The following is a 17305-nucleotide window of genomic DNA, read 5'->3' on the forward strand; positions in this document are numbered from 1 at the left end:
TCTAATGCCCCCGTAATATTGAACCTCCATTAATGTTTGCAACATTTTTTTTTTTTTTTTTTGCAGAATGCAGTCAGCAAGGCCAAGGAGCTGGTGCTGGTCCATCAGGAATATCAGAGGGGGTTACATGTGTTTGAGGACTGGCTGGAGAAGGAGCAGGCCTCTCTGGCCTCATTGTCCCATCCAGAGGGAAACGTAGATACACTTGAGAATACTCTGCAGCAGCTACAGGTAGAAATACTGTGAAGCTTTGTGTAGAATTTGAATGGTCATGAACAAAGAATGCAGAATAACCTCCTAATATATAGTCGCATGCTTTTATACCTCCCCACACCCAAAAATATGCTTCAAAAGTAAATAATTTTTTTAACCAGGCATTGGACACCTAACCCTTTCAAAAAGTCTTCAGTCACTTAGTTTCTTTATTTTTCACCCTTTATTTTCTTCATAGAACCTGCAGGAACACTGTTCAAATGGCCAGGCTTTGCTCTCCGCTGTGCTTACCAGCAGAGAAAGAGTAATCCCCTGGGGTATACCTCAGATTGAGGACCGAGCGCTGGACACCGCTCAGCGAGAGTGGGCGGCCTATCAGAACCGCCTAGAGGATACTCAAGCCCAGCTGCGCTCCACGCTGACTCGACTGAGGCAGATGGGGCATAAGTTTCTGAGCCTGGCTCAGTGGCTGGAGGAGATGGAGAGGGTGGCTAATATCAGAAGTAATCGGAGGTCAGATGCAACCACCAAACAGATCCAGCTGAAGAAACTCAAGGTCAGAGAGAGGCATGATTTCTGCAGTCCATATAAGATACCAGCTCTTGATATTTCATGCAATTGTCAACACTGTAAAGCTCAAAGGGAACAGCAAAACACTTCAGGAAGCTACCTCTCATAGCCAAGAAATTGTTTAGTAACATTTTTGCAAATGTTCTTTTCTATTTTACTGGTCACTTCAGTTGGCAGTACCTCCTGATTATATTAAAAATCAAACAGAAGAATATCAAGCAGCTTACCTTTTCTTACTCCAGATTTCAGTCCACAGTAGCAATGAACTAACCTACAACCCTCAGCCACACATGCTACAATAATCAGACAGGATTTTGCTGTTTGGAATGAAGCCTTGTGTCACTATAGCACATCGCTTTGTCATGTTTCAAATAAAACAGCAGTATTTCCCCCTGCTTGGTCTCCTCCCTATGGAGCATGCTTCCTGCCACTGTCAGGATGCCAGAGAGTCTCAGTATTTTCCTTCCTTGCATTTACAGACACACACACACACACACACACACACACACACACACACACGGAGTCCTTCTAGGCCCTGCATGTAGTTGTTTGTGATGTTTTTCTTTTTTGTTTGTTTATTCAGTTTTTCTTCTGACATCTATCAAAATTTATGCACTTTTAAATAAACTTCCATCTATTCTCTTCCGCTTATCCTGTTCAGGGTTGCAGGGGGCTGGAGCCTATCCCAGCTGACATAGGGCAAGAGGCAGGGTACACCCTGTACAGGTCGCCAGCCTGTCACAGGGCCAGCACAGAGACACAGACAACCATTCACACCTATGGGCAATTTAGAGTGACCAATTAACCAAACCCCAGTAACTGCATGTCTTTGGACTGTGGGAGGAAACCCACGCAGACACGGGGAGAACATGCAAACTCCACGCAGAAAGGCCCAGGCCAAGGTGGAATCGACCCCAGGCCTTCTAGATGTTATTGTAGCTGTGAGGCAACAGTGCTAACCGCCACGCCACCGTGCTGCCTAAATAAACTTCACTGGCAATTAAATCTTGTATAATTTTGGCAGTATGTAACTGAAATAATGTATACATTTTTCTGTGTCCCTTGTGATCAGGGGTGTCTGGAAGCAGTGCTCACTCGGCAGGGAGAAGTTGATGGCCTCTCATCTCTGGCCCAGGAGGTTCTGGAGGAAACGTACATCAGTAGTCGTGTCAGTGTTACAGCCACCCAGCTCACTGCCCGCTACCACTCCCTGCTGCTCACCATACAGGTTTGGCACTTGTAATTTCTACATTACATATTTAAAGTGAAATGAAGGGCTTGGCATTTTCAGAGATCCTTGATCTGTTTAACAGTGCAGCCACATCTGGGATTTGTTGAAATGTCTTCAGACTGAAAAGCACTCAGTTACAGTGTAATGTTACACTTCCTTTCACTTCAGTTTATTTATTTGCCACCAATTCACAACAGTCGCCTCAAGATGCTTTATATTGTAGGTAAAGGCCCTACAATCTTGGGTGTATTTATATTTCTGCCTCTGGGCGCACTTTCCCAGTGAATGCATTTCAACCATTCATAGACCCAGTTTCCATCTCAGTTTCACATGATTTACCCCACCCACTTAAGCTCCCAGCATGGTACTGCGTTTGTACCCTGCAGGTGCTACGCCAAGCTTTGCAACCCACATCAGTATGTTGTAGCTGTTTGCTGTCACTTGGGGGCAGTGTGAAAAATCTGCAGAACAGCTGGGAATGTGGGCTACTTTTTTCGGGTTTGTGCTTAATTTGTTCTTTCAGCTTCGCCCGTGCAACAGTGAAGATAGAAATCATAATAGTCAAAGAGCCTCTTTGCAGTGAACTGAACTGAGCATCAGAAGCAGCCATTGTCTGTGCTCCCATTGTGATGTTTTATTTTCCTCCTGTTCGTGGTGAACTACGCTGTCGCTCCCTTTCCTCTTCAAGCAAACTTTTTAACCAGCTTTCTGCCTGCACATAGTTTCATCGCCGTGAGGCCGTGCTCTGTCTTTGTTTTTTCAAGGACTGCATGAGGTGTGCATCTCTGCATGGTCAAAGGGCTACTCAAACAAACTCTGCTGTAGGACTATAAATCCAAAGTTTTCACCTGTTCCTCTTTTCCTTATTTGTTCAGTGTTTATATAGACCCATATTCACCTTTTCTCAGACCCAAAATGCCTAGTGACTGTATCTGATGGGTTGCCTACCTCTAAGTCTTAATTGTCATCTCAGCTATTTAAAACACTTCAACAAATTTTCCTGCCTGTTTGTTTGGATCCATCCTCTTGCCTGCACAGCCAACCATGATGTGTAAATACAATTGTTTGTATTCTGGATGACATCCAGTGCGTAGAGAGCTGTTTAATGAACCTATGTAGTGTTTGTATTGCACAGAAGTATGTACATTATGGCTAAACAGTGCCTCTCGTGGTGAGGACAGATTAGTTATTTTCACTGCGGCAGTACTTCAGCATTCAATTCCCAGAAGATTTTCCTGAACAACACCAACCTGACAACATGAGTTAACTAAATATAAAGAATTAAGCAAGCTGGCTGCAGCTAAAACATTTTTGTGTTGCTGCCTCAATGATCTATATTAGAAAATGTAAATTTTTTTCTACATTGCCCTGGGGTCTCTGCCCACAGTGTGTTTTTCACACATGGTTGTTTTCCCTCACTGTGGAATTTACTCCTGTGAGAGTTTTGACTTTGTTTCTGTAACACCCCATTGAAGTAGCTTTGAGAGTTATCTGTTACCCCTGCCGCTGTTGCTCTGTATACTCAGATCCAGCCTCTCTATTTGTCTCCTCCTCTGGGGGGAGGACTAAAGGAAAATCAATGGGGCTCTGCTGGTCTGGAGCTAAAGCTGTAATTAAACGCTACAGAAAGCAATCTCACACCCTGCACCAGGAGTGGAAAAGCTTTGCCTGCACTGCATTGATTTTTTTTTTTTACACCTTCAGTAACATATCTGAGTGTGCGCGTGCGTGCGTGCGTGCGTGTGTGCGCATTTGTCCCCCTTTACTCCCTCACTTTTGTTTCTCCACCTCAGTATAACCCACACCCTTCCTTTCCTGTTAAAATGGTTTCAAATATGCATATGCTTTACAGTCATGCCTACACACGTATGCAGACACACAACATCCCTCTCAAACTGTGGATGCCTGTAATTATACTGTGTGAAGTGTGGGCCATATGGGCTTGAGGTGGGAAGCTGTTACCTCTGGCTAGTCAGAAAAAGGTGTGCATTCAGCACTATCAGCTAATTGGACCTCCTCACCACAGGATTTGCAAGTTGAGTGAATAATGTGTCAAAATCTGCAAGAAACCCTCTCCATACTCATAGTGTTATTGACTCAGAATATCAGTCAAGTGGATAATGCGTCAAAAACATAAAAACCCACTCCTCCTTGTAGTGAAGCTATTGACATTGAGCAGATGAAAGAGTAGGGGGGAAACGGATATTTTCTGTTTTGATGGCTGATCAGAGAGCTTGTGGTCCTTGGTGACTAATGTTAGACTGCTGCCGGGGCGCAACTCACACCTTCAAAAGAAAAGGATACAGGCACTGTTTCCCAGATTTTCCCCTAAAAAAAAAAGTATAACTTTAAAGAGTCGTACCAATAATTCTGAGATTATTTTTTAATCACGCATCCTCAATTTAAATTTAATCTACAGCAATCGAACTGACATTCTTGGGAAGGAGTAATCATATTTACTAAATCCGATCTTATCAGTGTATTTTTAAAAACAAGTACATGCCCACACCACAGTAATGTTTGACATAAAAGTAGAAAAAAATAGGGGTTGTAGACATTTATATGCTAAAATGGGTCGTTTTAGCCAGTTGCATGTATAATTCAACTTTAGTGGACATAAATTAGATGTTATTGTCATGAAATTAAAACATAGGATGCTTTCATCCGGAGTTGTAAGTCATTTCAGTCCATTGCTGGGCAGATGCTAGGCATCACGATGGCATCATAATATATCATGCATAATTCAGCCTATGTGGCTATAAAGCTGATGTCATTGTTGTCAAATAAAAATGATACAATCCTTTGGATATTGTTATATATGCATAAATGGTAAAAATGGGTAATTTTAGCTCATTCCTAGGTAACATAATGGGTATCATAGTACCTGATGTCTATAAAAACCTTCAGGGGCTGAAGCTCTACCTGTGTTCCCCAATTGGTTGCTCATCTCCTGATCGTCTAGGCGGAGTTCGCAGACAAAGAAACAAACAAATATACAGACAGAGAGACAGCGATTTCATGTATCATAGTAAGATATTTATTGTCCTAACAAATCCTCACTTAACATTTGTGAAACTATTTTGACCTTTTATTTTATCAACATTCAGGACACCATCAAACAGCTACAGGAGGAGCTGAGGAGCATTGAAGAGGCCGAAAACCTTTGCAAGTCCTTCACCGAGTGGCTCAGCTCCACTCAGAAAAACTTCACAGCGTTAACTGACACTTCTGAACCTCTGGACCAGGCGGCCATGGAGAAGAAGATGAAAAAACTAGAGGTATGTTTATATGGTTTCAATTTCACAGTTACTTTTCTAAACCTCTGTGGTTTAGAACCACAGCGATGCATTTGGATAGAAGGTGCAGTGCTGCACCTAATGCACCTCCCTGAGCAGTTTATGAAAACGAATTTGAGCACAAACTCATATGAATCCAATTTCACAAGCCAGCAAACAAAGCCTTTGTGCACATTTTTTTTGCAGCTGCAACATGGCCAGTAAAATATGCATAGACTTCCTGTCAAACTTGAAAAACATTAATTCATCGTATAATATTTGGATAGCGCTCTCGACGAAGAGAAAATCACTGTAGTTGCCTAACTGCAGCAGTTTCTCTTTATGTTCATTTCATCAAATGGGATTTTAGAGGGAGGTAGCCCTGCTCAGACATTCACAGACTGTAAAAGAAACTACTCACCGCTATAGTTTGCCTGGCATAGTTCAATCGAGTGTGTAGAGGATTGGGTGTATCGATTGGCTCTTTATGAAGACAAAGCGGGTGCTGCTTTAGAGGAAGCGTGGTAGCAGGGAGAGACCTCCCACTGTGTGTAAGAGGATGAAGAAGCGCCGGTGTCAGGAGCCTGCTGGCACAGACACTGTAATTGATGCAGTGCCCTTACTGCTTCACTACACACACACACCACACACACACACACACACACACACACACACACACACACACACACACACACACATTTCTCTTCTCAAACCCTCGTTTCATATCACAAAATCCATCCAAAGTACTAACTAACAAGCTGCAGCAAACTCTCAAACCCATGAGTCCTCACACATTTTTTACTTCCCCATCAGTATATCTCATTTCTTTTTGTCTTCCTCATGCACATCCGGAACAACCTTAACACACAGAGACACACACACAAACCAAACATAGATGTTTACAATAGATCATCTGGTGCGGTCTTTGCAGTAATCCGTGTCTGGGATCGATGCTCTTTCTCTGGGTAGGGACTGAAGACATGCTGCCACCACATGTGTCCTTCCAGCACTGCAGATAACACCCAAGCGCTCCATCACTTGCTCGTCTCCTGTAGTGAGAGCTACAGGGCTGTTCAGTGAGCCGGGATGATTATGCATCGACACAAAGACCAGTAGTCAATAGCTGTGTCAAGGGCCATTAGTTGGATTTGGACTTTATTTGATACTGTGAAAGTGTGAGTCATACAGTAGTGATGGGTTACCTCAGTTAGAAATATGCTGTGCATTCATTGTATGTATTGTGATCATGCAGAATATAAAATATAATTCAGTTTGTCCTCTTCAGCTTGAGATTTTTTTTAGTTTTGTGGGGATTTTTTAAAAAATATTTTGTCATAAGATTTCTTTTGAAAATAAAGCCTCAGTGGTTTCTACAAACATGTAAACAAGGCAAAATGCAAAACAGAAAAGGGTTGGTTCTCATTAATTAGGCCCCCCTTCCCCCCCTCCATAATTTTTAATTTCACTCGCATTTCATAAATGTTCAAGGTCATATCCTCCCCAAAGTCCCTGGTGGTCTCTGATGCACACAGTCAGGGTTTCTCTCCCAAAGGTAAAGGTAAATAGCCCCATTTTTAATTCCTTATTGTAATTGGGAATAATGCATGCATTTAGTATTGCAGATATCACAAAAATGATGGATGGATCTTAATTAATTTAAGCAAAATTTCCAGCTATGCAGAATTTAGCATTATCCTTTTGTTCTGAGGTTTTGCTGTAGTATGTGCCGTAAAAGCAGACTGCTAAACTGCTTAAAGGGTCATTTTCGTAATGTCCGTCCCTTTTGAGTAGGTAATGTAACTGCTAAACGCGGTTGGCACATCCATAGTAGATGCATTATAGTAGATAAAGAGCCTAGGTACTGACACAGCATCATCAATTACAGCTTGACTGGGATAATTGGGGTTGACATGCTATAAGACAGCTACAGCAGAAAGGGCACGGTGTGTTTAAGACCTCATATATATATTGTTCACCAGACTGTGCTGCCTTATACTGTATGAAAGCAAGAATCATTCAATTATATGAGCCTACACAGGCTTAAAGCCTTGCATCAATAACTGATGTGATACAAAGACAGATTGTGGGAACCAGATATTCTCTTAAGTTAAGTCACTGATTATTTCCTGCCAGATTCTGGAGAAACAAGCAAAACAAAGTCTTGCAACTTTAATTCAGCATATTAACAACCAGTGCTGCTGCTAAGATGGAAAACTGATATCAGGTGTGAGATGAAGAGGAGAAAATTAGTTTTTCAGCACTAAATCTAAAGTGCTGCAACTGCAATTACTGCAGACTTCTGTTTTTTAAACTCTTGGTAAACACACAGAACTGTGCGAAATTGAGATATAGTGTCGCTCATTAAAGCCATAAAGCAGGAGCGTCATTATTGGAATGATGAACAAGCCTGGAGCATCACATTAAGCAGGAAGCATGGACGTGTGCAGACAGACGCAGCTCTTGTTATATTATATTACCAGCAGCCGTAGCTGGAGATCAGGGTTTGTTGAAGTGTGAGGCTACTTTCTACACAAGCAATAACAGACTGATGATGAAAGCTAGATGGCATCCCATAGAGTGTGAGTATGTGTGTGTGGCATGTTATGGTTACCCTGGAAACCCCTGCAGCTACTTGTGCCTGTTAAGGGCCTGTTATAATTGGGTCCTCCTTTCATATTATTCACTGTGGTTTCTCCACACCATGACCTCCAAGTCCTCTCCACATTGCACCATGCAGGTGTCAGCCTACCCGATGAGTTCAAAGCTTTTCAAATGCACTGCAAGGCTGGTCTGGTTGCCTGGGACAGGACTGGAGGTGAAGGACAAAGGAATCAGTGATCTTGTGTTGAATGTTAGCCTCAGTCAAGTCAGTGAAGCTATGATATAAATGCATTTCTTTGTCCAAGAGGATGATTGCGGAGAATGATTTACTGTTTTCTTTCATTCAGTAGTGTGTAAACTGCCTTGGTTGAAGGTCAGTTAGTAATAAGCAATGGTGATAACACATTAGCAGCACCCATGGTGAGCTCTATTCATGCTTTCTCTTTCTCCCAGAGTCTCCAGTCTGAGCTCCAGCATGGTCACGGCTTCCTGAAATCCCTCAGGGAGCAAGCAGAACAGGCAGCAGGCTTCCTGAATGAGGCTGCAGCTGAAAGTTTAGGAGGAGAAGTAGAGGCACGTCTTTCCCAGCTGGAGGAGTTAGCCGGTGGCCTCAGGCAGGAGCGCAGCTTCCTGGATCGGGCATTACTGCTAGCTAAGGAGTTCCAGGACCGGTATAAGGCTCAGGCCCAGTGGCTGGTGGAGACCAAGGCTTTGCTCCGTACACCAGTGGAGCCCAAGGCTGAACTGTATCAACGCAGAGCACAGCTGACTAAGTATAAGGTACAGCAGAAAAAAACTGAGGTAGACATCTGGATTAATGTTACAGTAAGTGATTTTAGCTATTTGGTGAATTCAGCAAGACTGATATTAGCATAATGCACCACATGAGTGACCTTGCATGTCTGCAAATTAACTTTAAAACTAGATTTGCTTTAAATAGCTGCTGGCCATTTTCCAGACTCATAATGACAAATGCTTATGGTCTGCTTTAAAAATGATTAGCATTAAATAGTTGAACCCATTGGTAGCAAACCAGATTAAAAAATGCTTAACATCTAACGCCACATAACATACTCTATGGTCTGGAACCTACTAAAGATAAAACTTGTCTGTGTGTGTTCTTAGGCTCTGTTACAGATGGTTCAGTCCCATGATGGAGCCATCAAGTCAGTGCTGGAAAAGGGTGATGCCCTGCTTTCTTCTGTCCACTATCCCTCCATTAGAGATAAAATGAGCAGACTACAAAAGGACTACACTGGACTCTGTGATGTTGCCTTGGTGAGAACCTGTACCCAGAGGACATATCACATAATATGTTGTGTTTATCCTATTTTGAATACAGGGTTTAAGTGATTGGGTATTAATTTACATTGTATGCAAAAAGCACTGTTGTAATTCAGTGTACAAAAAAAAAGGGCTTTCATTCTCAGTTGTTGCATACACTTTGTCATCAGTATAGTTTGTGAACTGTTTGGTCCAGGCTCATGTGGAGAATTTGGAAGGCCAGGTGAAGGAACAGGAAGCTTACCACAACGAACTCCAGGAAGTGGAGCGCTGGTTGCTGCAGATGTCCAGCAGGATGGTGACCCCTGATCCCAGTGTTAGTGGCAGCCTGGAGGCAGCCACACAACAACTGGCCAGGCACAAGGTGACCAAATATAATATTTCATGTTTGCTGTTTTTGTCCATATTTGTTGCATGTTGTGAGAAGTAGCATTAAATAGGGAACAAAAATGATCCCTTTTGGCCTGTGCTACTACTACTTGAACTACTGTTTGTTGAACAGTGTCTTATTTGATGTTAGTGTTATCATTATTTGCTGTGGATTTGTTTCTTTAACTACATATCAGGATATAGCACACCATGGTTACTGTTTTTCTCCATAAATTTTACTTATGCCTATATAACATATGGGTATATGGATAACTTAAATAATTTATATCCATTTTGTATGATATATTAATATGGTTGTAAGTATGAGTTCTTCTGCTTAATGCTGATTTTCCTAGAGTAAGTGACACAGTACCTAATGTTCAGTGTGGTGTTTGGATTTAGCAAAAATAATGAATTTTATGAAAATTAATATGCAAAAATGTCAGACTTTTGCTTTGTAGACTTTGCTTTGTATAAGTAATGCATTAATATTGAAATGTTTTCTTTCAGTAGGTTCAGTCTAAATGTTTAACAGAATCAGAGTCTATGCAGATACTTGTCAACTAATCCGGCCAATTTAATAGCACAAGACCTCTCTTTGTGGTCAGTCTGCTCAAATCACAAATGGACAAACTCATCTGGCATTATTTCTCCACTGGAGATTCTCTCATATAATCCTGCACGGTTACTTTATCCTCCACAGGCCATCATGGAGGAAATTGCAGGCTTTGAGGATCGCTTGGCAGCCCTGAAAGAGCGAGGAGACCACCTGGTGGAAGGCTGCAGTGACCGTGTGCAGAGCAGGCTGAGACAGCAGGTCCAGGCACACCAGCAAGGCACCAGAGACAGCTACTCTGCCATCTGTAGCACAGCGCAGCGAGTGAGTGAGGAGGAGATGGAAAGAGGGAGGGAGGGAACGTGGAGGAGAAGGGAGGGAGTTGTGGGAAGCTGAGAAAGACGTAGTCTGTCTTTTGAAGTAGTGAAATGGTTATTACACATTTATAATGAAAGGCGTGGCCATTGTTTGGACTATACATGCATGCATAGAGTTTAGGTTTACATATCAGTGCCATTAATATTCCAACAGCTTAGATAGCCACGTAATCCTAAACCATTCTGACACTTAAACCCATCTCTTAAGACAGCCCTTCACTGCCAGCATAGAGGGCACAACCAATTAGGGCTGCCAAAGTAGAGCTCAACAGCAGCCGTACGCAGACAGGCCCCACCAGCCAAAATCACTAACTCAATCTCGCCATATTAATCTCCGTGTATCCCCTGTCAGCTCCACTTTTTCATGCTTGAGCCAAAAATGATCACACACCACTATTCAGTGAATCTGGCGAGCCCCATAATCCAGGCCCACTCTGTCATTTTGGCAGCCTCTGTTCTGTCATCATAGCTCACCTCCCAAGATACCACCTCAACCACCACTCACACATCCAATCTGGCATTGTGTGATCCAGCCACACTTTACCACTACACTGCTGGCTTCTCTACAACTGCGCCTCAAGTGTTACGATGGCTGCCAACTGTGTCCCAGCGCAACACAGCTCTAATATCCTGCCTGCCACTTGCCACCATGCCAGCCTTCTAGCCTTTGCCAAATACACTGGGCAGTTTGCCAGTAGTTGCCCCCCCTTATTCCTCTCTTTCGGGTTTCATATTAACACTGTCAATCAGACCTTGCTGTTCCACTCTCCCCTGGAAGGCATGGACGCCTCCACATTCAACACCTGTTAAATACAACAATGAAAAACTGCCTAATCATTTGGGTTTTTTTCATTTAATCCATCATTGTGTTTGGCCATAGGTTGACTTCAAAGCTATGCATTGTAGCATTGTGTCATCAACCAACAGTATAATTTTTTCCCTCTGTGTTCTGACATGTTTATTCTGCTACTGTTGCTAAAACAGAAAACATTTGAATGCTGTGTCATTGAGAACACTTATATTTCTCTTCCTCTGTCTTACAGGTGTATCAGAGTCTGGATCATGAGTTACAGAGACATGTGAGTCTGCAGGACACACTGCAGCAGTGCCAGACCTGGTTGAACTCTGTATCGGAAGAGCCAGAGCCTCCAAGGCATTCTTCTCTCAGCCTCGAGGAGGCTTTACAGCAGGTTAGTAACCCCCTACCTCTTTCTTAATAATGAGTTTAGCATCATAATCCGTCCACTGCTTGGAAGCATTAATTTTAAAATAACCTTTACTTCTTGAAGTTATGAACAAATCTAGTAATCAAGTGCATATATTCACTGACTATAGACTATAGAGTTTGCTGTTGCTGGAATTGACCGAGATATGGGGAAAATATATGCTAGATTTGTAGGCAAAGACCATGTAGTTTTGCAGATTGACCTGAAAAGATTATACGTCCAACCAGTAAAATGAATAAAAGCAATAAATGGCTGTAAACACACAGGTGAAGCAGGAACGGGCTCTCCAGGAACAGGCCAGCACTTACCTCCAGCTTGTGTGCTCCGCGTGTGATCTGTCTGAGCCGAGGGTGAGGGAGACCGCGGCAGCTATCCAACAGGTCAAACTGCAGGTCAGTACATTTTAGGAAGCCTTTAAGCAAAAAAGACAAAAAAAACAAAAAAAAAAAAACAAGATGTTTTCACTGTCCATGCTTACAGCTTTACTCATCATGAATCAATTGTACTGTATTTTTGTGTCTAGATCGAGGAGCGTATGCTGCTTTTTGAAGAGGTAGCAGACAGCTGGAGAGACATCGAGGAGCAGAAGGCAGATCTGGAGACCCAGCTAATAGAGACAGAGCAGCAGCTTCAAAATCTCACCAGGAGACCTGCAGAGCTGGAGCCTAAGATTGCACAAAACCAGCTGGACAAGGCCCAGGTCTGATTTTACTTAGTGCGCTCATGACGTTTTAAATTTGTTTCAGAGAGTTTTTTTTTTTCCAGTCACACACTAGTATCACAAATGAAAAGGTTCACAGTAATCCAAGAAACCAACTCTTATCTTTCTTGCAGGAGTTCCTGCAGCAGATTAGGGAAAAACAATCTGAGGTAACGCATTTGAATGAAGCCATCAGCAGGTTGATGGACGGACAGGTCTCTTCTGCCCTGGAAGAGATAAGGAGACTGAAGAAAAACTGGATGGACCTGGGCCAGCGGGCTGAAGAGCTGGAAGCCCTGCGGGGGGAGGACATGCAGCGAAGTGGAGAGTACCAGGAGAGTGTTGTTGCTGTAGAGGAACTTTTCCATCAAGTATCCAGGGAATGGGACTACCTCGCTAGGTATCAGACTTTTTAAAATCTTTTTTATCAAGGCTGTGATGTCATGCTGTGCATGATATGGAGTTATATACTACATGCATATATAGAAATAACTATATATCTGAATACACAGCACACTTCTATTGGTGTGACAATTATTAGTCTTTCTACGTCAGCGAAGATAGATGTCTACATTTTTTATTACTATATCCCTGATGTTCCTTAACCCATGTATGTGTGTTCGCAGGGCTGACACAGAGAGTACAAGTGAGCACCTAGAGGCACTAAGGAAGCTTGCCAGTGACCTAGAGGACCAGAGAGAAACTCTAGAAGACTTGAGGGACCAGAGACAAGCTATCCTGCCTCGACTTAGCCTGCTGGACAAGGAGCTGGTCAAACAACAGGTGAGGGCATTATACTTATGCTATAACTGTATGCTAAAGTGGTCACAAGGTTGAAGTAATATTGAGACATTTGGCTGAAATATTTTATTTCATCAGGTGGGTCACCTGGAGCAGCGCTGGGCACAGCTGGAAGCTCTGATTCAGCAGAAGATCCAGGACTCTGCACAGACACTAGAGGATCTTGCCCGAGTGGAAAATCAGCTGAGAGATGCCAGAGAATGGGTGGAGGAGCAGCGGCCTGCCCTCACCACTGCGCTGAAAACCAGCCCACCCCCTGATCTGGCCCAGAGTTTTCTGTTTGACCACCTGAGCGTATGTGTAGAACTGGAGGCCCGTCAGCAGCTGCTCGGTCAGGCGGTGAGGGAAGCCCAAGCTGTGGCTTCCAGGTTGGGACTGAGTGAGAAGAGATGCCTGCAGGAGCTCGTTGAACAAGCCCAGACTGAAGTGGAGGCTCTGGGGGCTCGGGTTGCCCAAAGAAGGAAGTATCTTAGTAAGGTAACAGCTGGACTTTTGATTTAGATTGCAAATAACATTTTAATTATGCCTTAAAGGGGCTAACTTTATTCCAAGCTGTTAGTCTGGTAAAACAAAACAAGAAACCAGGTAGCCCAAGAAATTAACTTTACTTGTCCTGCCAAAGTCCATTTATAAATAAATTGTGATGTTTATTTCTTCCACTCAGGCCTTCACAGAGAGGACACAGTTCCTTCAAGGCCTGGGGAGAGCATTGTCTTGGATACAGCAACAGGAGAGGAAGGCCTTGATTGATGACCACATAGCACTTCTACCTGAGGACCTGGCCAAGCAGGTTGCTGCATGTCGAGGTGTCCAGAGAAGCTTACGAGCTTATCAGAGGGAGCTGGCATCTCTCTGGGTACAAGGCCGGGATCTGGAAAGAGATGCCACTGACAAAGAGAGAACAGAAACCCTGGCAAGACTGGAGGAGCTACAGTCAGCGTTTGAAACTGCCCTCCAGAGGACTACCCAGCGTCTTGCGGGCTTAGAAAAGGCCTTGACCTCCAGGAAGTACTTCCAGGTTGACCTCGACAAGACTTGTGAATGGCTGAGACAAGCAGATGACATAACCTTCCCTGAAATCAGTTTAAGCAGTGTTGATGATAGCTCTGACTTGCAATCACAGCTTTCCAATTATCAAAATGTCCTAGAACAAGCTTCGGAGTATGAGAACCTCCTTCTTATTGTCCAAAGAATAGGCCAGGAGATCCTCCCGACTCTGAATGAGATCGATCATTGCTACCTGGATGAGAGGCTCAATGCCCTGCCTCAGCAGTACAATGCCATCCTTGCTCTAGCCAAAGAGAAAAAAGACAGAGTCCAACAGATAATGCTAGAAAGAAAAGAGTTCAGCACTTTCTTTGATATTACTCGTAATGCACTGGAGGAGCTTCAGGAGCAGTTTGACAATCTGGAGAAGCAGACTATCAGTATTGGAGGGGAGGAAGTTGTTAGCTTAATCAATGAACACAGAAATATAAATGAAAGTTTAATCCATATTAACCCTGCTGTCAGAGAACTGCATGGGAAAAATCAGGGGTTTCTCAGCAGGGGTCAGCACTACAGAGCTGAAGAGACACAGCAGCTTGTAAGTCTCCACAACACACTGAAGAGGAGGAATGATCAGAAGATTAAACACTTAAATGATTGCTTAAAAATACTATCTGAACACAAAGGAGTCTTTTCCAAGTTAGACTTGGAGTTAAAGTCTGCTAAAGAGAAACTGATCAGATTAAAATCAGACAAAGAAGTAAGTGCCACAGATAAAATCTCAAGTCTTTATTCAGTGCTGGAAAGTCTGGATAGGGTGACCTCTCAGGCTGAAGAATGCAACCAACAGATTAAAAACCTTTGTCTTAAGATCGATGCTGCTGCCTTTCAGGAAACTAAACTGCAGCTCAAGTCGCTGCAGTCTTTACGATGTGACGCTAAACGTTTCATTGAAGAAAGTGAAACGAGAGTTGCAAAGAATGAAGACTTCACAAGAGAGGCTGAGAAAGTGTTGGACTGGTTGAGGACTGTCAAGGAGACAGTGAAGGATCCTTTGAGCTTTTCAGAGGTCAAAGCTGAGAAGATACGCGAGGCAGTGCGGAAACTGAAAATCACAGAGGAAGAAGTGAAAAGTAGATTGAGGGTTGTTGATGTCTTGGGCGCCAGAGAAAAGCAAAAGTATGAAAGCAAGAAAGAAACTGTTCCCTCACACATAGAAGAGAAGCTGCAGGAGCTGGGAACACTGGGAACTGAAGTTCAACAAGAAATATGCGCTAAACAGGTTTGTGATTGTGTTATTTTGGTAGTTTTTCTTCGTCCTATAGCTATTTCCTGATTGGATTGTGAAGTAGAACTTAATTTATATAAGTCTGGAAATTACTGCCTCAGTCAAGTGTTCCACTCCTCACCATATCACTAATATTCCTGATCCATTATTCATGCTTTAATTCTAAATATCGCTGTTAGTCTCATGTTCCCCCTTACTGTTAATATTAATCAACTTGTGGAAGTTAAAACGTTTAAAATACAGTCTTAGAGATGCTCTGAAATTTGAATAAGTAAGTTGGTTTTTATTCACCCCCTTTTATAAAAGAAACTTTATAAAAACCTGAATTCCAGATTTATAAGATTTAGAAATCTTCATTAAAAATCACTACAGATAAGTTCTAAAACAGGACATATTTACGCATTAATGCACTTTAATTTTTAAATAATTCACTTCTCTATTAACACATTTACAAAGATAAAATCTTGTAGAAGGAAAAAAACAGAAGTTAATTAAGTCACCTTTTGGATATTCTATAGCTGGCTGCGGATCAAGCTCTTTCCCTGGTCCAGAGGCACCACTTATCTCTGCAGTCCATGCAGAAATGGCTGGACTCCGCTGCGGCTTTGCTCCAGAGGGCCACCTCAGGGGTGGAGCTTGAAAACCAAGCAGACTGTGCACAAGACCTGGAAGAAATTTCAGCTCAGGAAAAAACCTTCACAGCTGGTTTAGAGGAGTTCAGGGCTTTGGAGCCCTTACTGGTGGATTTTGTGGAGGCAGGAGTGATGAGTGAGCTTAGAGAAAAAGTTGAAGCAATTCAGCTAAGAAGCACCGAAGTCAAACAGCAAGTGGATGCTTACAGAGAAGTGCTGCAGAGGTGGGTGTTATATCAACTATTGCTTGTATTTGTACAATATTTGACATCAAGTGTACAGTTTATCATTCATTACACATATCTAAAACAATGTGTATTGTGGATATTTTTTTATAATCATATCATATCATCAATCAATACATGTTTCTTAGATGTGCAGCTTTATGGAGCTCCTTCCAATATGAGAAGGAAACAGTGGTTGAACAAATGAAGGGTTCAGAGAACAAGATTGCCACGTTCACTACAGCTAAAGCTGTTAGCGCCCACCAAGCAGAAGACAAGTGTCGAAGATACAAGGTGGGTCACTGTGTCAGAAAGCAGAGATGCTGTGTTGTCTCCATGTGCTGTCTGCCTTATTAAATATTAAATATTTACATAATATTTATGTGTAAGTTTCTGTTAGTGTTTGACTTGTGTTTCTGAGGAGTTACAACTTTTAGGGGAGACTTTTAGTTTCCCATGATTTGTTTCAGGAGAACATATTTATTAAAGCGCTCGTGTGTATCTCTTATAACCTTTTTATTCTAGTCGCTGGTGGCGCATGTTGACCTGCTGGAAATGCCTCTAAATGCTTTGAAATCGAGAGCGGCAGAGCTGGAGGAAATTGTCTCTGAATCCAGCAAAGCTATCACCAGTCACGGTGTATCGTCACTATGGCAACGATGGACCAGGCTGCGCAGTGTGGCCCGAGCCCAGGAGAGGGCACTGGAGGACACCGCAAGAGAGTGGAGAAACTTCAATGAGAAAGTAAGAGAACATTTATCAGTGGGTTTGTGCATGTTTGTGGGTGCATTCCTCATATCAAGAGGTGGTCCGCACAATGTAAATCATTAAGGGCACAGTTTTTCTTTAAGGTCTGTTTAAAGGTTCATATCATGAAAATGTGGTTTGATTGTGTTTTTGTCAACTTGAAGATGTAAAAAGTATAAATTCAGTTATTGCAGTATTTCCTCTAGCACCCCCTACAACTAGGC

At 42.7% G+C, this 17305-nt stretch overlaps 1 protein-coding gene across 1 annotated transcript in view; it reads left to right on the top strand.

Annotated features, from left to right (window-relative positions):
- syne1a (spectrin repeat containing, nuclear envelope 1a) overlaps nucleotides 1–17305 on the top strand; it is a 137007-nt gene that overhangs the window by 75565 nt on the left and 44137 nt on the right. The window contains 18 exon segments of the mRNA XM_030721981.1: nucleotides 67–231; nucleotides 452–769; nucleotides 1856–2011; nucleotides 5122–5292; nucleotides 8344–8670; nucleotides 9016–9168; nucleotides 9371–9538; nucleotides 10247–10423; nucleotides 11520–11666; nucleotides 11969–12094; nucleotides 12226–12402; nucleotides 12537–12802; nucleotides 13029–13185; nucleotides 13282–13680; nucleotides 13868–15472; nucleotides 15997–16334; nucleotides 16484–16628; nucleotides 16860–17078. Of these exon segments, the coding sequence (XP_030577841.1) occupies nucleotides 67–231; nucleotides 452–769; nucleotides 1856–2011; nucleotides 5122–5292; nucleotides 8344–8670; nucleotides 9016–9168; nucleotides 9371–9538; nucleotides 10247–10423; nucleotides 11520–11666; nucleotides 11969–12094; nucleotides 12226–12402; nucleotides 12537–12802; nucleotides 13029–13185; nucleotides 13282–13680; nucleotides 13868–15472; nucleotides 15997–16334; nucleotides 16484–16628; nucleotides 16860–17078 (5214 nt within the window).

This window comes from Archocentrus centrarchus, chromosome 24 (assembly GCF_007364275.1).
Source record: "Archocentrus centrarchus isolate MPI-CPG fArcCen1 chromosome 24, fArcCen1, whole genome shotgun sequence".
NCBI classification, from domain to species: Eukaryota; Metazoa; Chordata; class Actinopteri; order Cichliformes; family Cichlidae; genus Archocentrus; species Archocentrus centrarchus.